This window comes from Diadema antillarum, unplaced genomic scaffold (assembly GCF_040938485.1).
Source record: "Diadema antillarum isolate AM-2024a unplaced genomic scaffold, OU_Dant_1.0 seq00000798_RagTag, whole genome shotgun sequence".
NCBI lineage: Eukaryota > Metazoa > Echinodermata > Echinoidea > Diadematoida > Diadematidae > Diadema > Diadema antillarum.
This window is the reverse complement of record NW_027271682.1, coordinates 1,417,019-1,442,500: the sequence shown is the minus strand read 5'-3', so window position 1 is coordinate 1,442,500 and position 25,482 is coordinate 1,417,019. Positions and strand designations below refer to the sequence as shown.

Sequence of the window (25,482 nt, the reverse complement as noted above, 5' to 3'; positions counted from 1 at the left end):
GTCAGAGGTTGATCGGCTGTTTTCAACGTTACCAATAGATGTGAATATTTAAAGGGATAGTACAGTATTGGTGGAGATTAGAATTGGGCTTTTAACTTTTTGCGAGATACCAAGAAAACACTTATTATATAGTACAGAGCATACCATTTTAAGAGGAATTCAAAGTTTATTTGATGAAAATCGGGTTTGCAATGACTGAAACATCCAAAAACAAAGTAAAACAAAGCAATCGTGACAAAGTGTGGGACCCACACTTTAGTGGAATTGCTCTTTTTTTGATATCTCAGCCATTTCAAAACCAATTTTCATCAAATAAACATTGAATTCCTCATAGAATTACATGCTCTTTCATATTTCATAAGAGGTTTCTGATTATCTCACCATAAAATGTTAGAAACCTGAAATTAGGTCTCAACCAAAACTGTACGATCCCTTTAAGGCACAAATACATAACGGTACACCAACGCTTGAATTTACTTATTCTATTTGTTTTCTTTTGATTCTGGTTTAAAGGGACTGTACAGTACTGGTTGAGGTGGGGATTCATGTTTTGAACATTCCTAAGTGAGATAATGAAAAGCCTCTTATGAAATATGAAAGAGCATGTAATTTTAGGAAGGATTCAATGTTTATTTGATCAAAATCGGTTTTCAAATGGCTGAGATATCCCAAAAAGTGCTAATAATAAAAGGCGACATGCCACAACTTTATTAGGATCTCTTTGTTTCACCTTGTTTTTGGATATCTCAGCCATTTCAAAACCGATTTTCATCGAATAAACTTTTGATACCCCTTAGAACTGCGTGCTCTTTGACGTCTCATAGAGTGATTTCTGAATATCTCGCAAAACGTTAAAAGCTAAATTCTCACCTCGACCAGAACTGTACACACCCTTTAAACTAAGTGACGATGATTGGGATTATATCACAAGAGCAGGATAACTCTCCAACTTGAATATTCCCATATTCCTTTGCAAATATTTCTATCACAATATCTCAAGGTGTCTACATGTACGCGGAGGCCAACGATAGAACTGTCGGCGACCGGGCCGCCTATATGAGTGCTGTTTATGTCAAGGACAGCCAGGGGCCGTGCGTCGCCTCGTTCTACTACCATATGCACGGGAACCAGATCGGCTCTCTCAGCGTGTACGTGATGACGTCACCCGACCAAGCAAACTTCGGATCGTTGGTGTGGCACAGAGATGGAGAACAGGGCAAAGTCTGGCTGGAAGGGAGAGCAAATATTACTGACGTGGGAGGGCGCTTCCAGGTACAAGTACCATTGTAGTTGGGGCTTTTCCGTTGGAATTATCACGAGATACTAGTATCAATGTTTGCATAAATTCTTTGAGTATTGACCGATCCGATACCGATCCGCAAATTATGTATACTATTAGGAAACAATTACATGTGCCCAAGCTATTGCGGAAATGTTTTAATTGGATCATTGTCAAAATCATAGTAATAATGATGATAATTATAACAGAATCATTTTATATTCAGACAAAGTATCAATGCCCTTTGCAATGATAAAGAAAAAAATGTTTCAGACAACTGCAGTTTTTTTATTAAAGATACAAATGAATTCTTATCTAATAAGCTGATTGTTTTTAACCTCATTGCAGTTTTGTACCCCCCCTATAAATTGATAAAACAACAGTTACCTTCGTCACCATTATCAACACTATCCACGTCATTAATATCGTGTGTGTTTTTATGTTTGTTTGGGTTTTTTTTTGCAATTTGATATCATTGTCAGGTGGCATAATATAATATGATATGATATAATGTAATGTAATATAATATAATATAATATAATATAATATAATATAATATAATATAATATGAAATATAATATAGTATAATATAATGTAATATGATATAACATAATATAAAATATGGTATAATATAATATATATAATATAATATAATATAATATAATATAATATAATATAATATAATATATAATTATATAATACAATTATATAATACAATATAACTCTAATCATCATCATCACCATCATATATACTTCAAGATTTCGTTTGTCGATGTCCGGTTGAGACGAATCAATATGTGAATTATACACAATGTGCACAATCTCTATTGATGTAAGTGTGATAATTTATGAGATCTACCATGGGGCTCATGAAGTAAGTTTTCACATCCCATCCGTTTCACTGCCTTTGAAATTTACTTTAAAACCCCTCGAAAGACCAGCCGAATCAATCATAATAATCATAGGCAACGGTCATCATATAGGGAGTCTATCAATGTTCCTGGTTACAGTTTAAATCAATTCATCGGGTATAACATGCACTTTTCATTACAAGCTTTGTGGGTAAAAAAGAAAACAGACTGATAACAATGAAGATAAGAAAGATAATTTTTAATGTTTATGATGCTTTTACTCTCTCTTTTTATTCTTGTAATCGTTGTTATCATTGGCATGATAGTCATTTAATGACTATTATCTAAACCGTAATTTTTGCTGTAACTCCTGGAAGATCTGATGACACAAAAATAACTATCGCAATATTGTGATTCTGCAGATCGTCTTTGTTGTAGAGATTGGTGGTGGATCGGTCGGAGATATCGCTATCGACGACTTCAAACTGCTCGGTAGCGGATGCTTGAATCTCGAATACTACGGTGGGGGTAAGTTCTTTTCGCTCAGTAATGATGCTCGTGTACTTGAAAAAAATGATGATAATATATGCACAGAAGTGATGCACAGAAGTGGTGCCTGTATCTTTTCCGTTTTGATGCCTTCGGATCATTTTGAAATAACATTACCTCTGTATCATAACGCAGTCCAGAAGGGAAAGTATTGATGAGCTTGAAATGAAATTTATTGTCAAGATGATTATTTTTTTTTTGTCACTTGCAAATATGATAACTGCAGTATCGATTGGCTCCATTTTTTTTAATGTTTTTCTTTTTTAATCATTTTTGTCCGATACATTCAACATCGAGCAGGGCATGGATTAGTAAAACGAAAGAGGGCAGTTGCACCGTTTGACATTTTTAGATATCTTTTATAGAAGATGCTTAATCGTAAATGAGATGAAAAGGGCACTAATATAATGAATTCATTGAAAAAAAAAAAGAAAAAAAAAGAAAATCCCACTTTCAAAAAAATAAGACCTGTGAAATTGATAGTTTTATGCAAATGTGTTTTGGAGGACGTTTTATCCCCCCACGCTTCCCTCGAAATTTCCTGCAAAAGAATACACTTTGTAGGAATTAAAGTCTAAAAATTTGCGTTTTCACATGAAATTTCGCACGCTATGAAATTCACCCTTTACTGTTTAATGTGAACCCAGTAGATTAATAGATATGAAAGCAATTTAAAAAAAGATAAGAAATAAATCCGACACTCTAAGAACCACTCGCAAAAAAAAAAAAAAGAAATCCTGCCAATCACTAAGGAAATAGTATATCTGAGTAATATTTCTTGAATCAAAATATAAAAAGGCACTGCCCGGATTCGAACCGGGGATCTCCTGTTTACTAGACAGGCGCTTTAACCAACTAAGCCACAGCGCCACCCTCCGGTCAATGGTTAGCCAATGTAGTACAAAACATGTCGACATGCACTGTAGATGAGCGTAGGCTGTACAGCGAACACTATGTTGGCATTTCGTCAGCTGGTAAAACAAACATTCGAAATGCATACGTGTCACCAGATGTTCAACACTATTTTGTCCAATGCGCACTATTTGTTTTGTTTTTAATCATCTTTATTGGCATAAGCACGGGCAAGATGAAGTTCATTGTAGCACCAAATACATTTAGCAAATGCATCCTTTTGAGAAAGCTGATTAGCCATGCAGAATGCAAGATTATCATGAAGATAATTACTTTTTTTTATTTTTCTGTCGAACCATCTGGCAACTGAGCCTCGTTCATGAGGTACCGATGATCTGTATGATACCCTTGAATAGAAACATGCTGCCTATGTTAATGTTCCAGACGATGTAATTTCATATTCATCAAAATGCTAATGTGCACAAGCGAAAGGCGTGAGCAATCGATGTTGCGATATTGCGGTATTACATAAAATGTAAGTTCAAGTCGCAAATTTCTGAGACCTTGATTAAATGCAGTGATATTGTTGTTTTCACAAAATTTTGGGACATCCAACTTACAGGGTTTTGCTTTTAAAAAGTGAAATAATTTGAATGGTTTCGTGTTTATCGTTGTTGTCGTCATTCATCGTTTTCTATATTTAACAGAACCGAGCAGAGCAGGAAACACCACCTCCCCTATGACTACAGCCAATTATACAACAGTGTCTCCTCCCGTAACGGTCACTGTTAATGGAAGTATTACCCCACCCATGAGTGCTTGCACTAGTCAGCCGTGTATGAATGGAGGAACATGTGTCTCGACGCCAGACGGCTTCCGCTGCAATTGCACACAGAACTGGTCAGGGGAATCGTGCCAAATAAGTAAGACCGAGATATAAATCCGTTATGTGTTTTGATTATTTTTACAAGCCTTTGCTACGTGGAATGCAACCCACAATTTGAGCCACTTTGAAAAGTTCTGATAGCCTTTCCAAAAATGGGTCTAAAGTTTGTTTTTAGCTCTTAAACATCAAATCATCTGGTGTTTGAATATACGCTGTATACATGCCCACAACAAATTGGAATCCACTGGTAGATAAGGCCTGACCTGAAATATTATAATCTTTCGGGTCGAACCATTTCCAGAGTGTTGTACGTCATCAAGCCCTAAATAGTCTAACCTCTACAACTCGTTCGTAAAGGTAAAGATTAGATATGGACTAGAAAGGATCGTCTTTATCGATTTAAATCTGTTTGCATTTAGAGCAAGACTATATCCTTCTTTTTCTTTAGGATAATCTGCCTCCTTCAATTCTAAACTTGTTTTTTTTTTTTTGGTGTTTGTTTGTTTTCTTCTTCTTTTTGCAGATATCATATCGTCTTTGACAGCTTTACAGAGTCTCTTTACTATTAAAGCAATTTGAGTGGGTCAAACAGCAAGTTTTTGCCAAAGATTTGATATTGTTCTGGGCCTACTTATTAAGTGCCGCGACTAAATGACGCATGGATTAGTTAGCAAAAAAAAAAGTTTTGTGTGATCGTAATCGTGGTGTGGATGCATTAAGGTGTGCTTTTAGTTGTTGGTGTTTTCTGCATTGGTGAGATTAAGCACTTTGAGCGTGGTAACGTAGATTTGTATCTTTAACGATAACTTGGTGGCGAGTATTCCAAGTTTCGTTTTTCACCATTAATATGACAATACCTTTGTTTTTCCACGTTTAAGATGTTACGTCAACGCCGTGCGCAGTCAACCCCTGCCTTAATGGTGGCTATTGCGTCCTACCTAACGTAACGAATTCTTCCATGCCGACAAATCAGAATTTTACATGTGTATGCCCAGACGAATGGACAGGAGAAATATGCAATCAAGGTGAGCACAGTATATCTACATCTATCTATCTATCTATCTATCTATCTATCTATCTATCTATCTATCTATCTCTCTCTCTCTCTCTCTCTCTCTCTCTCTCTCTCTCTATATATATATATATATATATATATATATATATATGTTTTGATCATCATTATCATTTTCTATTTGTGTATATGATATCCATGTTTTGTATCTTGTATCTTGTCCCAGTCTTGACAAAGGGCAGGAAGCCCGAAAGCTTGAGTAAAGTCACTTGTGAGGATTAAGCAACGTCTACCGCCTCCTATACTCTCGTTTACATATACACTCCAAAAAGATGCGACGACTCAGGGGTTCATCATTAGCTGAAGACACACGACTCACACTTATATATACATATACGTATTTGTTTATTTATAGTTATAGTTATATTTATCTATTATGTATTTATTAATTTACATTTGTCGATTCTTAATTTCACTGTACTTAAGGGGTAAAGAATAATAAAGTAACAATACATATCAGCGAGTCCACCCCCTCCCCTCTTATCAGCAATGAAGGTGTCTGGATCTATAGGTATTAAATCAGGCTGAAACACTGAATATGATATAGTAAACCAAGTGAAGTGATGATGATATTCACAATAGCATATCCCCCACCTCCATTGCAGAAAGTCACATAGAAATCAGTTTAGCATCTGTAGTTTTAATTTATTTGGTGTAACCTGTATGTCAATTACGTCTCACTCCCCTTACAGTTAATGACACGTTCGACTTCTGCACACCGAACCCATGTGCAAACGGAGGAACCTGCAGGAGATACGCCGGCTCATACCTGTGTGACTGCCCTCAGGAGTGGACTGGGGTAACCTGTGATGAGGGTGAGTGTTTCTCTACGGACCCCTTCTCCAAACAGCCTGATAGTTACTTTGTTACACGATTAAAGGACACGTTCACCTTCATATACATAAGGATTGAGAGAATGCAGCAATATTAGTAGAACACATCAGTGAAAGTTTGAGGAAAATTGGACAATCCGTTCAAAAGTTACAAATGTTTTAAGTATCTGCGCAGTCACTGCTGGAAGAGAAGACTACTACAGTGTATGATGTCACATGCGTACAACTATATAAGGAAAATAAAAAGAGAATTTCACAAAACTTTACTTTTTGAATAAAGTGCACATTTCTTCGACTTGCTACTGACGTATGTTAAGTGTAATATTATTCCCCCTGCCTTATGAAAGAGAGAAGTCGAGTGTTCTTTTGTTATGCGAGAAAAATTGAAATATGTTGAATTTTCTTTATTCTTTCTTTATATCGTTGTACTCATGTGACATCACAAGCTATAGTAGTCTTTTCATCCAGCCGTCACTGAGCAGAAACTTCAAAAATTTATAACTTTTTAACGGATTGTCCGATTTTGCTCAAACTCTCATTGATGTGTTCTACTAATATTGCTGCATTCACTCAACCCACACATGTCTATGAAGGTGAACTTGTCCTTTAAAGTCTTCGTTATTACATTTCAGAGAGGACGATATACAATTTAGCATGTGATACATTACATGGTGAACGTGATAGCCAGGCTTAATGGAGTGTGAATCAGAATCGATATCCTCTATAGAGAATTCTGGACTTAACATTGTATACGTGATTATTGACATATGGACGTTACGTAACATCATTTTTAAAAATACATTAGTATTAGCTAGGTAAAGCATACAAATCATCACACTTTATGATTGGTGTGATTATTAGATTTGATCAATATGTATATATATATATATATATATATATATATATATATATATATATACATGTATATATAAATCTGTCACAGTACCTGATGGATATGTGAAAATTAATACAATATGTATCAGAGAGTTTTCCTCCTTTGATATGTAAGTTTGCAGAGTAAGGCTATCGAGTCTAAAACTAAATGGACCGGTACATTTATTGATTTCTAAATTTGTTACTTTGATTCATAACAAGGAGTTCTAATCAGGCCTACTATTTTGTGTGCTTTTAGAATTGTGGTCTGAATAGTATAAAATTTCCTGTTTCCTCGTTGTTGCTGTGCTATAATGATTAGGCAGCACAACACACATGTCTAGATTGTGTTTGTTTGTTTGTATGTTTATTTGTTTGTTTTCGTGAGTGGTCCATTTTTAATCTGAATTTCAGGAGGTTGTCGCATTTTCGACGTTACGATCTAACATTTAGTTGAATTTCCTCTGCTATCTGTTATTTGACTAAATCAGTTGATTTCGCTCATAAAATATAGGCATAAAAGTATGGTAATTGTTTACTAGTAAAACATCCAGTGTATATATTTCATCATTTGGAATGGCGGCAACAGATTTTAACGAATGTAACCAAGAGAACGGTACCGGTCCCTGTGAAAACGGCGGAGTCTGTAACAACGTGGTAAGCGGTTACAGTTGCTCCTGTCCTACGAATTTCTACGGCGATCACTGTGAGCTGGGTAAGGGTTATGAACTCTATCCACTGCTCTCCACCAGCCGGCATGTGTAATTACGCTTTTTTTTTCAGCTTTGTACAGCGCCCCATTGATATGCAGATCAACTTATGCTTTAAGGATGTCATGACTGCTGCATGAAAGCATGTTAGACTATCTATAGACCGTCATGAAAAAATATACTAAGCATAGATGCGTATGTGCTATGAATTTATATGTTGCGTGAGCATTGGTGAGTGTTACATGCCTGTTAGGTGATCTTTTTTTTTTAATACACTCTTCAAGTTGTATGCTTCCGATATCAACACTAATCAATCAAGGCCCCATGAAGAAAGGATGGATGGACGCAGGTTTCGAAATTTTAATTTCGAAAGTCAAACGCACTTTTTTTTATTGTACTACTTCAAGCACTTCGTTTACATTGCTTGCTTACACCACGCTATATACCATGTCATTGATCATAACCACCGTGTTAGCAGATGTTGCTACAACCATGCTACGACCATATTGTGCTTTCGTATGCATTTGTATAGTACAGTGTACACCATACAATTTTTTCTTCGCATTGTAATGGATGTTATTCAAACCCGACTATTTTCACCTTACATTGGATAATCGATATCATTGCTTTACACCTGAGTTCGAGACGGGAGTGACCGTATTCCATTGTTCTTGCTGTCATCTATTTTTTTTTATAATATTTTTGTGGGTTTTGACTTTTTTAAGCAATTGAGAACCTTGTGGTGATTACCATGTACGCAACTATTTCACAAAACTTCCTAAGAATTCATCTCTCTCTCTCTCTCTCTCTCCCTCTCTCTCTCTCTCTCTCTCTCTCTCTCGCTCTCTCTCTCTCTCTCTCTGTCTTTATCATTCCCTTGATTTTTCGTCTCCCAAATAGTCTCCCTAACAGTCCAATTGTTTTTACTTATTTTTTTCCCCATGTTCCATTAGAATGCATTGACGAACACGATTCATGCGCCTACTGGATGGGTATTGGGGAATGTGATATCAATCCGCGCTACATGCGTCACTTTTGCAGGTACAGCTGCGGTGTGTGCATAGACTATGGTGAGTTGGGGATCGGCGAATTGTGTGCTGCAAAGAACAAAAGATTGATAAACTGAACTGCCACTTTTGTCACTTCCTCATAAAAACTCTTACTTGAAATTCTTTTCAAAGCTGTATCTTCTTCTGCGTAATCATGACTGTGATGACGATAATAATAAAGATGACCAAGAATTATATTCTTATGATTACTATAATGAACATTATCTTCATCCTCCTCTTTGTTATATCTATTATAATTGATATCGTTATAGTGGTTTAATTCTTAGCTGTTTAGAAAATTACCACAACAATTCTTCTTGGGGAAGACAATGTATGAAAGATGAAATAGCAATTGAAGTTGCCTAAAGTTGTGGTATTGCATACCTTGTTCGTTTCTTATGATAGCTTGCCAGGACAATCACGAGAGGTGTCCGTACTGGGCATCGATCGGGGAGTGTGATCGGAATCCTCGCTGGATGTTGGCAAACTGCCATCTTAGCTGTAAGGTCTGTTTAGACGGTGAGTCAATTTTCCGTATTCATGCGTTTTTTACAGATTTCTCCCTTCTTTCATTTCTCGTATGATGATGGAGGAAGAGAGAAAGGAAATGATGAAAAGGCATCACATAATTGTTCTGGCAGCTATTGCAAAGTGCACGGCCATATATCGACAGGATATAAAATGAATCAAATGATGATTAAGCCCTGAGAGTATACTGACCGCATAATACCTGCCTCATACACTGTCTTTGAAATTGGTGACATTATAATTATGTTAATCATGCCCTTTTTTGAGACTATGTCACATTGAGTCTTGTTATTAGGCGTTGCGACTCGGCCCATGTGGGGGGGGGGGCAGGGGCGGATCCATAAATTCTGTAAAGGGGGGGGGGGGAGCGTGACTAATATTTCTGGTGGCACTTCCGGGTTTCATTTCATTTTTTTTCTTTTTATTTCTTTTGTTTTTCACGAAAAATAAGGGGGGCGTGCGCCGGTTGCGCCACCCTCTGGATCAGCCACTGGGGGGGGGGGGGGGGGGGGGGGGGGGAGCAGCGATTTATCGTCTTGCTGTGTTACATCCATTGCATTCCTTATTGGTGCATCGTTACAGAGCGTCAACCCGGCAAATGATTTCTCAAGTGCTATCAGTTTGCCAGGTCCGTCATATGTCCGTAAGAAATTAGGTATAAAAGTGGTGAATGTGATATGTCATGATATGAAGAAAAATAATTTAATTCCCTTTATGTTCAATACGTTGATATTTTTTCCCTTTTTTCGTAGTCTAATGCTGGATTTGTTTGCTCTTTATTTTGTCTCTGGAGAAAACTAATTATATTTATTCCTTATAAATTATAATATCAATACTGTGTAGATGAATGCAGATCATCCCCGTGCCTGAATGGAGGATCCTGTATCGATGGAAACAGCTCTTACACGTGCCAGTGCCCACCTGGGTATACCGGTATCAACTGCGAAACAGGTACTTAAAGAAGAAAATCCACGGCAAAAATAACCAAATAAACTTCAATTAAAAGAGAAAGCTATTTCCAGGGAATGATACAAAAGTGACAAAAATAATCGGATAAGAAACAAGGAAGATATGATATTTTGAAATTTCACATTTTTCGGAAAACATGTACATTCTTAACCAGTCCTTACGAATATTCAAATGAGCGAGTTGATGGTGTCATACCCTCACAAATATTCATGTATGATCATGAAATTCAGAAAAAGATTGTCGTTTTTAGCTAATACAAGTAAAACCATATTCCCATACCAAGATTATTCTTTTTTATTTTGGATGGTTTTAAGACAAGTTTTATATTTATTCAACTGAAATATGAGATTTTTGCCATTTCTGTATATGAAATGAATAAGAAATTGTGAGAGCATGACATTGTCAACTTGCTGATTTAGATATTCATAAGGACTGGGTCAAGAAATGATTTATCTTTGTCTTATCTTCGTCATTTTTGTATCGTTCTGTAGGGAACATTTTTGTCTTTCTTTTGAAGTTTATTTATTTACGGGGTGGATTTCCTCTTTAATCTTTTCTTCCTGGATTATCATCTAGCACGATGTATTGTTTGGATTAACATTTTCACTTCTACTGGCAACTGATTGCCCACGGTTATCCCCGTCAAGGATCCTTTTCTTTATGAATTTTTGTCTGTAGTTGAGGTACACATGCTGGTAAGATCAAGTTAAAGTATTACAACAGTCAAGGTGGATGGGGCGATGGCTTGGATTGTTGCATTTGTAGTATACCTTCTTGCTATTGATATGGCATAAAAGGTATATAGGCCCGTTGTCTAGCATTACCTTTGAGGAAATAATGAAGTCGCGGATTTTCTAAATAAGTGGTCTCGATGATTCCTAACCATCTACAGATGTGGACGAATGCTCGAGCGCCCCCTGCCAGCACGATGGAACATGCATTGATCTCATTAACGGGTTCTCTTGTAACTGCACGGAGCGCTACGAAGGAGCGATGTGCCAGGACGGTAAGTAACCCGTCCAGTGCATTCATTCACTGAATTAACAAAACGTTCATACTGCTAGCTGTTTTTGCCATTTCCCGCATTATAACTTTACAGTGTTTACTTGATATGTTGAGAGTGCTACATACATCTTTCAGATTAACTAAACAGTGCAATAATAATTTTACTTCATTAAAACAAACAAACAAACAACAAATCAACACCGAACAGAAATTAATTTGAATAAAGTGATGTGTCAGATGATTAAAATGTGGTCTGAATGGTTGCAAAGGTTCATTTGAGATTGGTCAGTTATCTACTATCACCAAAGACGAGCTAGTCTCGACACGCTTCATTTTATAATGTTAAAAGTACAGAACGCTGCACAGTATGGTCTGACTTTGAAGTGATTGCATAATGTTTGTTCACTCGACATGAATTTCTTCACGCAGTGGTGGATTTCTGTTGCAGTCAGCCGTGTTTGAATGATGGCACGTGTTCTCTGTCAGAGAGTGGCTACAACTGCTCCTGTTCGTATGGCTTCGAGGGGGAAAACTGTGAAATTGGTAAGTGTAAAGATTACTATCAAAATCCTCAACTGCCTGATGAATTTTCAATTTCAGTTAGCCATGCTATTATCCGCCACTGGAAAGTATGATGGTCTCTGTACACGAGTTTTCATATGCATGCATAAAAAAGAAGAAGAAGAACAAAAAAAAAAAAAAAAAACAATCACGTGAACTCTATACATTCCTGAGCTTTTAGGCAGTCAATACATAATCGAATAGCTACCCCTATTTTGATGGCTCACCATACCGCTTCTTTCTCGGCATCAGAATCTCCGGATGATATTCATTTTCCCCACATTATGGTTAACCAATAACATTTTGGCAGCTCAGATACTGTATTTGATTTGGTGTGATTTGATCTGGTTTTCATAAATTTGAAGTATGATGAGGAAATAAAATGGTTTGATTTTGGAAGAGAGTATCGATAAAACCAGGTAACAACTAAAATATCATCCGCAAAAGCTTGGAACGGTTTCCTGACAGCCCGAAAGTTATTCAAAGTTGATTTTCTTTTTATGCATCGACGGGTGATAATGACACGTGCCTTCGGGCACGAGTGCCTTACACTTTTTCATGTCCATGCAATAACGTAAGAGATATTTGTCAAATTCGAATTTCTCCACACTTGATTGATAACTTACAGTGAGTTTTACGTTCTTGTCACCATATCATTTTCAATTTCAGTTTCATATAAAGGAATGTTATTATCTTTATTTTGTCTTATCTATTTCTTTTATCTGTCGTATGACGTACGTACCAATCCTTTTACGGGAGACTTAAAAGAGACAACTTCGTTAAGTTGAAAAAAGACTAGCAATTATAGTGGACAGTGAAATGATAGATAATAATTGCTAGTGCTGACTAGGATCTATGGAGTGTCATGACATCTGCTTGTGTGTTTGCTTGCAATGTTCTCGTGTAGATATCGACGAGTGTTTGACAGCAGACTGTATGAATGGAGGAACGTGCATAGATCAACCAGGAGGGTATGTTTGCAACTGCACCAGTGCCTACACCGGAGTAAGATGCGAACACGGTGAGTTTACCAATGTCATGCACTGACTGTTTTCATGCTTTCAGTATTATAATAGGCAAAGTGCACTAACGCAATACATATCACGCAAAAGCAAACCCGCAGAGACACACGGACAGACAGACATACACACAAATACACATATCTATCTATGTATACGATTATTATGAAGAGTATAAATGCAAAAAAAAAAGATAAACGCCGATTTCTTTTCTTTTCTTTTTCTATTTAAGTGAGGACATGGAAGAAGAGAGAAATTGAAATCTTTTCATTCATGACACTGCAATCGTTGCATATATATTCTTTTTTAATCAATATTTCCTTATGAACCTGGAATCCTGTCAGCTTTATGTAGCCCTTCCCCATATCAAAGAAGATACATATTAGAATCATGAAGAGTGTAAATTTCACTAGTAATCTTTCCAAGTGTGTTTGTGCGTATGTATGTGCTTACGTGTAAGTGTTGTGTGTGTGTGCGTCCGTGCGTGTGTCTGTACATTTTAGCACAACATTCTGCATGTCATTTTTCACATTTTGCCCTCAGATTTCAATGAATGTGTCAGCGATCCTTGCCTGAACGGTGGTTCGTGTTTTCACGGCATCGGTCAAGCTCTATACTTCTGTCACTGCGTGGATGGCTGGGAAGGCAATGATTGCCAACAAGGTACAACAATATTCTTTACTGCAGGGCATAAACACATTGCCCCTGAACAGGTGTGGGTGTGCTGGTTTCATATGAAACCAAAGGGAGTAAAATTGTTACAATATGCTTGATATGGGACCGGGGACCGCAATCTCACTTTATAAACTTGTTTATAAGATTATGAAATTACTTTTGGTTGTAAAAAAAAAAAAATCATTTTTCAAAACGATAGTTATGACAGTTGTTATAATATGTCGTTGTTTTATTAAATAATGCATACACTGTGTAATGGTCAACACCTCCCAAGGTTAAAGGCATTAAGACATATTTTGTCAATTGTTGGGGTTTTCTTTTTCAAGATCTAACACATTCCGAGATCTTTGGTAACACATTTCGATTTTAGTGAAATTAGCTGCATTTAAATGGAAAATGGCTAGAGAAATGTATCATTACACAACAAGAAAATGTTTTGACAGCTATTCGTGATGACCTACCACCATGCTAGTATGTATGCGAGCAATCTGTTATTTGGTTGGTTGCACTTAACTTTCTTCAGGTAAAACAAGCTTTTCACTGGCACTGATGTTTACATGTAGGCCTATGTCCCGACTATACTTTGAGATTTACATTATGTACGTTTTCCTGGTCTTCTACGGCGTTTCAAAAAGATGGAATTCTTAATAAGATTTGTAACTCACTCATCCCCTAACCGCCAGAAATCAACGAATGCGCGAGCAACCCGTGTCAGAATGGAGGAACCTGTGCCGACCAACTCAATGCATTCAACTGCACATGCGCTGATGGCTGGACCGGTGACAGTTGCGAGACAGGTGTGTAGCTTCATGACGTGTATCAACAACATAAGAAAACGCCCTCTAAAGTTGAGATGTCTATAGCGGGATCACGTGGCATAAGGCTGATCTTATAAAAATAGAATGATGTAAAAGCAAGCATCACGGGATCATTATTAGTAACTTTAATGTATACGTATATCAGAACAGTCACAATTCGACGACGCAATTTCGTTAACTACAGAAGTCATTAAATAAACTGATATTGAGCCATCTGCTGTAGTTTTAGTGAATTGCTTGAAGTTGAAAGGGTAAAACCTTAGTGTCAATATGAGCGAAATGTAATATCATAATGCAAAAAAAAAAAACACACATAGCCAGTGAACTATGATTTGCAGCCTGTTGCGTTATCAAATATGTTTCCTAAGCGTGCAGCTCAAATCTGACGTCAATGACAAAATAATTTGCATAAATGTCATGTACATGTATTTTGTATTTCAGCAGGTTACAGGTTACAAAATTCTTGAAAGCCAAATATTTTCTTTGATAGTATACAGACATCTCGTTTTCTCATTTCTACGTATATACTTACTTAATTCTTCTGTGGCATTTAAATGTTTTGATCCCGTTGGCAACAAGACAGTTGTAGACCAGTTTTGCTAATTCCGAAAGTAGATGTCCAAGGCAACAATCTACATGAATGTAATGATAATGATTATTGGTAATGCGCCACCGTACTAATGATCTATTCTGAGGGCGTAAAGGGACCTCTTGGAGCACTGGTATGAAGCAGACTGCTTATTTCTGTTTATAAATCTTAGATCTTATTGTCTAAGCTTTTCCCCCTTTTATCAAGTTATTCTCTCCATATATCTGCCTTTGCTGTAAGTGTTGCGGAGTGAAGAATATTTCATTTGTTACCAAGTATTATATTCATACAAAATAGGAATTCGGAGTATTGTTTAATATCTTATGACCAAAACAATGCTTCACTGCGTTTTCATCTTGTTATCATTTGACGTATTAATTCTCATTCTAAAACCTTGCTTTTGCAGAAATTAACGAATGTGCGAGTAATCCATGCCAACATGGCGGCGTGTGCGTGGACGAACTGAACGGATACACGTGTCTGTGTAGAAATGGATGGGAGGGACTCGTTTGTGCAGACGGTATGTTTTCCAATTTTTAAATTGTTTCTTCATTTCTAACTCATCATTGAAGGTCATTATTTTTTATCTATGTTGATCGTTTGTAAATGAATGTAAAGCCTTGCACGTACACTGTTGATAATGAAAACTACTTAGTAAATCGTAACCTCTAGACAAGTGTGCTTGTTTTTCTTCTGTTTTGTTTTTATTTGTAAATAGTGACTACTGATAAGACAGATGCAAATCATTATAATTACGTCGAACCAAACGGCATTCAAATTTGTTTAAAAATTTGTTCACCAAGGAGCCCAAAAAAAAAGAAAAGAAACGATACCATTCAGGTTTATGGAAATGTCCTATGTGCAGGAACTTGATTTGAGTAAGAAACGAGCTTGCCTTTAAAAAAAAGATTTGAATGCCACGTGACGATTTTAATTCTCTTCAAATTGGATCGAAAATGATTCTACTAATCAATTATTGGCCACATTATTTCAAACATGTTCTATTTTCCACAATGTTCAGTCATATTGTGACTCACTGTTAGACCTGACATCAGCGTTGTGTCGGGTTATTTTTCGGGTCATCCCACCACGAACCCGACGCCCAGGAGTCATACAGCCCACGAGTTCAACATTGAAAGAAAGGTCCATGAATCGTACGTCCCAAGTGTCATACAGCATATGAGCTCGACACAAGGCAAACATTGCCCACAAATTCGACACTAGGCAAAAAGGCCCAAAAGATCGATATTACATCACGGGGCTTAATGTGTTGGTCTCGAGGGCCTTTTTTGCCTATTATATATTTGCCTAGTGTCAGACTAGTGGGCCTTGTTTGCTTTTGTCGCACTAATGGGCCTTTTTTTTTTTTTTGCCTTGTGTCGAGCTCGTCAACTGTATGACTCGTTGGCTGATTTACTCGTGGGCTGATTTACTCGTGGGCTGATTTACTCGTGAGTGTCGAACTCATGACGTGCACCGTAGTTTTTAAGTACGAAAAACCAGGTAATGTATAAGCAGCACACGTCCCATGCTTTGCCAACCGTAAACGTATCAAAATAGAAATGTAAAAGTGACCATGAAGATCTGTAGGATAGAAATGAGACTTGACAAGAACTATTAAAGTTTCTTCCAATTCAACGCCATTTTTTCAAGCACTTTTTGATGCTCTCACGGCAAAATTAATCAGGATTCATGTAAATTGACCAGTATCCAGACACCAGCTAGATCCCAGTTGTGCCGACTTTTCTTTACTCTGACCAAGCCGACTTACATTTGCAGACTTGGGAAAGGCGTTATTCAAACCAAAAATCTTGGCAAATTGATAATGATGGTCGTTTGTTTCATCAAGATAAAAGGCTGCATTTTTAACTTAATCTTTCACCCATGCAGTTGTGGTTTGTTTACGTTATAGTTGTGTGCATGTGCGTGGGTGTGTCTGTCTGTCTGTACGTATATGTATCCGTATGTGTATATGTACTGAAATATCATTTCTTTGCAGATCAGCATGTTAGCAGTGTGTTTATGACAGTAACATCAGAGAAGTTGACTATAGTATATGAGATAACAAAAATCAAAGCGATTGTTGGCGAATATGATTTGATTGTTTCAAACCAACAGTTCATGACAATAGTTCAAAAAACATGTTGTATCAAAACAATTATAACACTTATTATGAGACAAAATAATAAAGAATGGAGAAGAAAAAAATATTTCAAAAAAAAAATTCGCTGACATCTAATTAAAAAAAAAAAAATGCATCACGAATATTGTTCTTCTTTTATTCGTAACCAAATGCTAAATTTATAACGCCTCAAGGTCGACCTTGCGTCGTTCACACTACAAAGGAATACGGAATAATTGCCAGCGAGGACTTGCCCGGGTAATTGCAAGGAAACTTTTCTGCCAGTGCCAGAAAAGGAGTCTATTTTAAGCCCCGACAATTTCATTTATAAATGCCTGGCAAGCCCCTTGTCATGGTTGAACAACACGAATGACTTTTCTGGTTTTGGGAAGTGACGCACTCGTTCTCTCAGAGTTGCTGTAGTGTAAATTTTAGTTAGGAGTTTGTTTGCCTTTGTCTGTCCAGATATCCAACTAATGTTGCGTTAATTCATGAGCTTTATAGGATGTCACGTAGACATAGGGATGATGCTCGTTATTCTAAAGGCTTGTTAGTCCAAACTTTCGTTATTCCGACAATTACATAAGGTTCCTTACTCCGAAGGTTCGTTATTCCGTAACACACATACATTGTACTCTATAGATATTCGACAATCCGAAAATGAAATAGGATTCATTAAAGGGAACACTTGTGGCGTCATTCCGAAGGTTTATCATTCGGAAGATTTGTTAATCCGAAAATGAAACGAAGTTCGTTGGTCCGAAGGTTCGTTAGTCCGAATATGAAATGATCAGTTCGTTGTTCCGAATTTCCGTTAATCCGAAAAAAAAAGAAAAAAAGTTCGAACTAACGAAGCTTCGGAATTACGAACCCTATTTCTTTTTCGGATTTACGAAGCAGTAACAGTATTTTTGGTGCCTTTGCTGCTCTTGTTGGTTTTCATCGCGAAAGTTGTATCAGCGGTAATGGTAATAGTAGTAGAAAGCTTGTTTAGGCAGGTTTGTTGACGGCACTGGAATAAAGAACATCTAAGCAAATTGTCGAAAGGTCTACCAAATATGTAGAAGCTATTATTTCTTGCGGATACAATAGAAAAAAAAACAGATGTCATTTGTAAAAGAAACGTTAATCAAACTTTGCAATTTGACGACGTTTGTTTCAAGAAATCTACGGTCACAAAATTTCAGCTGAATCGATGTTAATATTCTGTCGATAAAATAAAGGTTGTGAAACTTAGCCCGGTGGCAATCATTATCATTACGCTACCGTTTCCAAGCTTGTGAAATGACAGCAGGGGACGTCGCATGTGTTTAGTGTTGAGTGTCCAATATTCCCCAATATTCCCCCACACGCACACGAGACAAATAACAAGATATCAAACAAAAAACACAGCGAAATGATAACAATATAACCAATGTAATAAGGCGTGAGCAACCAAAAGAAGCTATGATGATTTGTACTGGGAAACTCAAATTAGTCGAAATACCTGCGTCATATACCTAAGAACCCATGCTTTCTAAACTCGCTGTCGAAAAACCACCCCCTACCTTGCCAAACTCCTCAAAATTGACTAACAAAGAAATACGAAGGCAGCTGCATTTCCCCCTTATCTTTGCCATCATTCACTGTCTCTTCTCACATATAGCACTTGAAACAAACTGTCATATCTAGTGACATTTCCTAAAATATGTTAGGATTCCTCAGTAATGGGTTGTCAAGTATAATGTTTGCCAATGATCAGATATTGCCGCTCCTCTCAATGCGCGTACATGTCGATATACAGAAAAACAGAAATTGCAACGTTGTAATCGCTAGTTATGGATGATTGAAAAGGAAATGATGTGAAATAACTTTGCGACTGTATAGAAACAGCGTTCCTTCCTTTGAGTTATTTTGGGAAGAATATAGTCTCTGGCCGCCGGATGGTGACCAGCTTATATTTGGCAGGTGCAGTAATACATTCTGAAACAGGCCCCAAACTCCTAAAAGCATATTACTCACCTTAGCGGTTCGCATACAATGGGAGTGACGGTTTGGGATGGCTTCAAGAATGTGTTTTCTCTAGTCTCTAGTATATGATCGTAGAAAAAAAAAAGAAATGCGACTCATTCTTATCCAAGTAGGTTGTCGGAATGAATAAAACCAAAATGTATATTGAGCTTAACCTCATCTTAACACAGGCTACAGTATCGTTTGACATGAGATATGAATTTCGAGACTGTGGTCCCGACTGACTTTATCTGTTGACTATTGGCCTTGGGCTATTACAGTCGTCCCATTATAACGATATTGCTATAACGAAATTCTCGTTAAAACGAAGTAAAAATCCAGGTCCCAAAATTATCATCTATATTATCTTTATGTACTTTCTGTTCGGCTGTAACGAAATTTCGATATAACGGAAGGAAACTGCCTTCCCCGAGAACTTCGCTATAACTGGAGTGCGCTATATTGCGCTTCTTACATTATACGAAAGTAATCTGTGTTATTCTATTTAAGATTAGTGCATCATAACAAATTCGCTGATGCCTATCTCTGCATAGAATATTAGCAAAATTACATATTGTACCCATATTTTACTTTCTTCAATTTGCCTTTAATCTGGTTGCCAAAATGACTTTTTTATGTGTCTTCTTGAGTGAAGTTTTTTTTTTCTTCCTTTCCCTCTGTCTGAAACAGTAACCAGCTTGAAAAAAAAAAAAATCACGAAGGCATTGACACAGTGAATCATTTCGTTGAGGGCTTCCGATCCGTGCCAGCATCGATAGGTCACTGTTGTTGCTCTTCTTTTTTTTTTAATTCTGTCCTGTGTCGTGTTGAGCGGCTGAATGGAACCCTTGACAAAAAATAAAAGTGACTTCACTGTTCATGTTCTGCCTGCGTGTGCCACACGTGCTGTAGCATGAGTCATAACGAAAGCATGGCAGGCATGTTACCAATCGATCAATATCCACTATTGGTTTGTTTTTTTACACTGTCAGGGCGTGAATCAGGTAAACAAAGAGGTTGGAATGCAAGCACACTTTAATTGGTGGTTGCACCTGCTGATTAATATACAAATGATGCACAGGATAGAGTGCGTTAGTGTAGGCGTAGTGCACTCGAGGGTATTTACAATTGTGAAACATGCACGAGGCGAAGCCGAGTGCATGTTGCACTACATTGTAAATACCCGAGAGTGAGCTACGCCTACACTAACGCCACGAAATAATCCTGTGCATCATTTGTTTTATAAAATGGGTCGAAAATTCGAAAACTAACATCATTTTTCAGCGTTTTTCACGTACCTTTGTGGGTCAAGACGTCCGAAGATGTTCGTCCCAAACTTTTACGCACGTCGCACTCGCGGAAGTCCCGCACATACAGTACAGTGTGTATAAGTATAATGGGGGGTTGGGTTTCCGGACACCCGCATGAAAACTTACTTATTTTACATAGAATATGCACCCTTTACCTTAAAGACTTGATATAGACTCCTCATATAGGCCTACTAGACAACATACTCTGAAAACGGCGTGAGAATTAACCTGCTAAATCGTTGGATTTGCTCTTCAAAGTGACTCCATGTACGCGTCCGGTCCCATAACGCTTGGTCTACTGTACTGTACAAAGTGTACGTATAGTACAGTATACGTACGTACGCCACATATGTTATGCACAAGGGAAGACAGGCCGGCCGGCCGGCAGCCCGAACTAGAAGTTGTTTACAGGATTGACAGCGCGTACGCGTATGCATGCAATTCATCAAAGGAGCCGCCGCGCGCACAGACGATCGGCAATCTACCATAGGATTACAGGCAGTGCAGTTGTACTGAAGTAAAGGAAGGAGGTGTGTCTCATTTCAGCGCTTCCTATTGGCTACATTCTTGAACCCATTTTATAATAAGGTGATAATAGCTCTCTTTGTACTCTTCCAGATGAGCTACACTTGTTTGTCACCTACATATTGTATTCTTGTATTTTATTTTTAGAATGCAATGTATACGGCAAACACCTGTTCATACATGTGTAGGGAGTGAATAAAAAGATATGATCACACCTAATACAATGATTATTTTAACACCTTCATGGGTCAACAACCACAAAGTGTAGTAGAACCGGATAGATTATTGATTCTAGTCTTAAGCCGGGAATTCTCCATCTAATATATCTTTTTTCCAATTAAAAGGGGTTGCGATTATGACGATTCAGTCTTGGCATATTTTTATTCTTGAGGATGGGCAATGCGTGTTGTTCCTAGGGGTATCAGTTTTATAACTCCGTTGGTTTGGCTGTGGAGATTTTTGTGAAATCATATTCATTATCATTGATAATGATATTAATCATTTTCATGGATTTGCACTCTTCACTTACACGCACAAACACACACACACACACACACAAGCATGCACACACATATTTAAAAGATATAGATATAAATACATGTTTGACAGATACGAGTATGTTTGTGTGTTGGCCACTTGTCTCAATTTCTTTCGTGTCTTTCTTTTATCTCTCAAAATGGGCAGTGGAACTTAATTTTATGTCCTTGGCCATTGATTGGGGGTAAAATCCGCCAAAAGTATGTATTCATAATTAAAACCTGTCTAAAATGTTTGCGCAGTTAAGCATTTTTGCCAACAGAGTGATAATAAAATAAAACAAGATGTTAAGATATTTGGAATGCTCGTAAAGTACATGAGGCTTTAAGTTAAACCCTTATCTTTAAACGCAGTTCACTTCGCCTTGCCCGTTTCCTGCCGGGTGGTTCACGTCGCGTGTGATCCGCAAGGTGTGTAAATATGACAAGTGAGCTAAGCAACAGACAGAAATAAGTTGCTTGGGGAACGGCTCAGGTCGTCTAGAAAATCCCAGCTTCATGATTTGCCGGATGTTCATACTCGGGACATGATCTCTATTAATTCATGACATTTTGGTTAACTCTGTGTGTGGACCTGCGCCTCGTTTTTCAAACAGTTAATGAACTTTTGACTCATATCAGCAGTCAGATGATTTATACACGCCTAAAATCAAGCAAAGTTGATTAAAGATGAGGTCTGTGCAGTAATAAAAGCTTTATATGAATGCAAATGCATGTCATTCAGTCATCAATACATTTGAATATACAAAATAATATCCTATCTTTTTTCTTATGATTGGATTACATTCGGAAAGAAGAGAAGGAAAGGAAATTGAACTTGTGTAGGCTTGATTTTTTTTTAAGTCCCCTTCTTCATTTGAAAAAAAAAAGTTTTCCGTCTTAAGGGTCTAGAGATGCACTTTGGTAACTTAAACTAACGCCTTGACGAAGGATAGCTAAGGCAACCATAACCTTCCTGCTTTTCCCGTCTCTCATATTACGAGCACGACAATATCTCCAGTAATTGCCCATTAACATCCTTTCCGGAATGGTGTCTAATTCAAAGTCATGACAGCACACGATATGGATGTCGAGCTGGGGTAGTCGTGTTTTGGGTCTTCAGCCAAAAGACATCCAGACCAATTTCCCGGAGTTCCTCAGATGACGTCATCTTTCCCCAGGCAATACATCCGTTTTCAATATCCTCTCGTCCTGGGCAGAAAGACGCTAGTCCATGCGATGGCCTAGAAATGTCCCCGTGGTGGATAGGTATAGAAAAACAGGGAAAAGTTAACTGAAAGGAAGATGTACACTGAAAGACAAAACTCCCTTTCTCTTTCTCTCTCTCTCTCTCTGTCTCTCTCTCTCTCTCCTTAACCACCTATTTTTCTGTCTAGTCATTTATCTCATCTCCTTTCTTTCTTTCTTTTGTTCTTTGTCTTTTACTGCTGTCATTACACCTCCAGCTCTATGGCAAGATAGCTTCTGTGAAAAGAAAAACAAAGCCTCTTGTCTTTTCTATAATATGAGAATGCGGGAGCTGCAAAATGTACTGTGATCTTATTTAGGCGAATGGTGCAAAAACACCCTACAACTATTAACTTGATATGATTGCTTTGCTCATTTTTTTCTCATTTCCGTGTTGTTTCTGATGTTGTTTGCTGTAACATTGTATTCACGGTTTCTGTGAAAGCGAAAAATCAAAGCAAAACGAAACAAAACAGCTTTGTCTGGCAGATCGACCTAAGCGTTTTCAAACAAACTTTGTCGAATAGAAAGTCTAATCCATTGGCAAAAGAAGTAGTGAAAGGAATTTATACGGAACCAGACAGACGAACACGGGAAAGAGTAAAATGTTGGAGACGTTACATGTCTTCTTCGGACTGTCAAAAGATCGAACTGTCATTTATGAAAGTCGTCAGTTGAGTGCTTTTCTCGACATAGAAATCTGACGAATGCCCCAAGTGATTATTCCATCTTTTTACGAAGACGACCCTTCATATCTGATTTGATATTGTTGCAAAATAGGGAGTTTCGTACCGTGAAAACCAACAAACTTGAATGCACTTATGATAGAGAAGAATTTAAGATTTAATCATTACAACCTTCTCCTCAAACGGACTTACAAGGTCCTGCCCCTGCTCAAGAGAGTATCGGGATGGAGTGGGGATTGGGTTGCGACGGGGATCCATAGCCCCTCTCGATACCCCCTTCGATCCCTATGACTAAATCGACGTTTAAGTCTTTCCAAACGTTCTTTTCCACATGGACTTTTCGTGCGGCATTGTAACCATAGAAACGTGGCGTCATGTCCTGATGAGGTTTTGAGATAAAGTACATAACAATGGGCAGCTTCTGACAGTTGGTCACTCAGCAACAAATGGTCTTACTTTCGTCTGAAATCAGTTCAAGTCCCCATGCTACACATCTCCACCCCAACTAGTCACTTTTTCTTGTACAAACTTCTTGCAAAGTGATCACGCAGCCCTGAAAGCTGTACTGGCTTGCGCGATCATTTTGGAAGAAGCACACACATACATTGCTTTCATAAGAGGTTTTGCGTAACTCAGTGCTTATAATATAGAGCAACTTCAACGCTAATTAATATTTCCACGTGAATCACGCGTCAGACATTGGCACCCCCGGGGCAACTTAAAGCATGCCCGATCATTACCGTTAGGTAGGTTATAAGGAGAAAATAGATGTTTTATAGTCCGTATACTTGGTGATGATACTTCCTGTTAATGTCACTGGTCCATTGAGGCACACTGAGTGGGAAGGCTGGACATCATGCTGAGTGTCGTCTAATCGATATTAGATTGTTTCCTCTGTCACCATTAGTCTGCAATAGCAACAGGCAAATGCTTGCTGCAGTCAGGTGCGTTGCGAACAATCATCTAATCTTGCAGGTGTGACTAGATTTTCACGCGTTGATTATTGTTGCAGAATCTCGTTTCTCTACGTGAATTCACAAAAAGACCACCATTTTTCAAATCAATAACCCAACTTAATGGCTTGGTGCTGTGAAAGAAGTTATTCCCAAGAAGAATAGAACCCAATATCAAAGAGCAGAGGGGAAGATCCTTCGCAGTGAAAAAAAAAATGTCATTTCGGTTCTGAGAGCGCGTCGTTTTTTATAAAACGGAGGAAATTCTTTTGCGAGCAGGAATAAGTGGGGAGCCGGTAGGGAGTGTTTTTTTTCTACTGTTTTTATTGTAATGACACAACAATGAAGGATCGAGGTCAGAATCGAGTTGTTAAAAAGCCAAGCTTTAAGACGAATATACACATTTTGATTGTGTGCATGCCTGTGTAACAATAAAATAGTATGCGTGGGTGCCCGGCAAAGGCAGATTTTGGGCCTATTGAACCATGTGGTATCATGAGCCCAACGTTTTTTACTCTATACTTCGAGGGTACTCAATCCTAATTTGGATGATGCAATTCCTGCACTCTTGAGGATTTTGAGATATTCAAGAATACATATGAATTAAATATAATTATATTCTACAATGAGCAAATATGGGCTCCTCTTGTCAACAGTTTGAGTGTGAGTCGTGCATGAGCAATTTGAGCTTTGCGTTGTGTGTGTTTAGTGAATGGATGGACGTGACTCCTGAAATCTTACATTTTGCGCCAATACAAAAACGTCCAAAAAGAGTCGACACTAAACCGTGGTATTCTTACGTACGCCGGCTTGCATTATCCATTGTCAACTCCAGTCTTTTGAACTTAATCCTTGACCATACTTAAAGAATACATGGTGTCCAAAGTTCCTATTCAACAACGGGTAAGGTCTACCTGTATTGAAACTGTAATCCCTATTCACAACTTGTTGTATACAAAATCACTAGAAATCTGGAATTGTGGCTTCGAGGGGGTTAACTCTTTATTTTGTAGCTA

The 25,482-nt window shown here is 37.7% G+C and overlaps 1 protein-coding gene and 1 non-coding gene across 2 annotated transcripts in view; one reads left to right on the top strand and one right to left on the bottom strand.

Moving 5' to 3' along the window:
* The window catches only part of LOC139739379 (uncharacterized), a 53,871-nt gene that overhangs the window by 18,508 nt on the left and 9,881 nt on the right, over positions 1-25,482 (top strand). Inside the window, exons 6-20 of the mRNA XM_071649999.1 lie at positions 1,001-1,272; positions 2,553-2,658; positions 4,239-4,454; positions 5,296-5,442; positions 6,182-6,304; positions 7,785-7,910; positions 8,859-8,975; positions 9,360-9,473; positions 10,326-10,433; positions 11,344-11,457; positions 11,886-11,999; positions 12,925-13,038; positions 13,580-13,699; positions 14,395-14,508; positions 15,525-15,638. Coding sequence (XP_071506100.1) covers positions 1,001-1,272; positions 2,553-2,658; positions 4,239-4,454; positions 5,296-5,442; positions 6,182-6,304; positions 7,785-7,910; positions 8,859-8,975; positions 9,360-9,473; positions 10,326-10,433; positions 11,344-11,457; positions 11,886-11,999; positions 12,925-13,038; positions 13,580-13,699; positions 14,395-14,508; positions 15,525-15,638 — 2,019 coding nt within the window. The remainder of the gene's footprint in view (positions 1-1,000; positions 1,273-2,552; positions 2,659-4,238; positions 4,455-5,295; positions 5,443-6,181; positions 6,305-7,784; positions 7,911-8,858; positions 8,976-9,359; positions 9,474-10,325; positions 10,434-11,343; positions 11,458-11,885; positions 12,000-12,924; positions 13,039-13,579; positions 13,700-14,394; positions 14,509-15,524; positions 15,639-25,482) is intronic.
* Positions 3,476-3,549, bottom strand: Trnat-agu (transfer RNA threonine (anticodon AGU)). Its single transcript has one exon. It is a non-coding gene; the product is annotated as a tRNA-Thr (tRNA).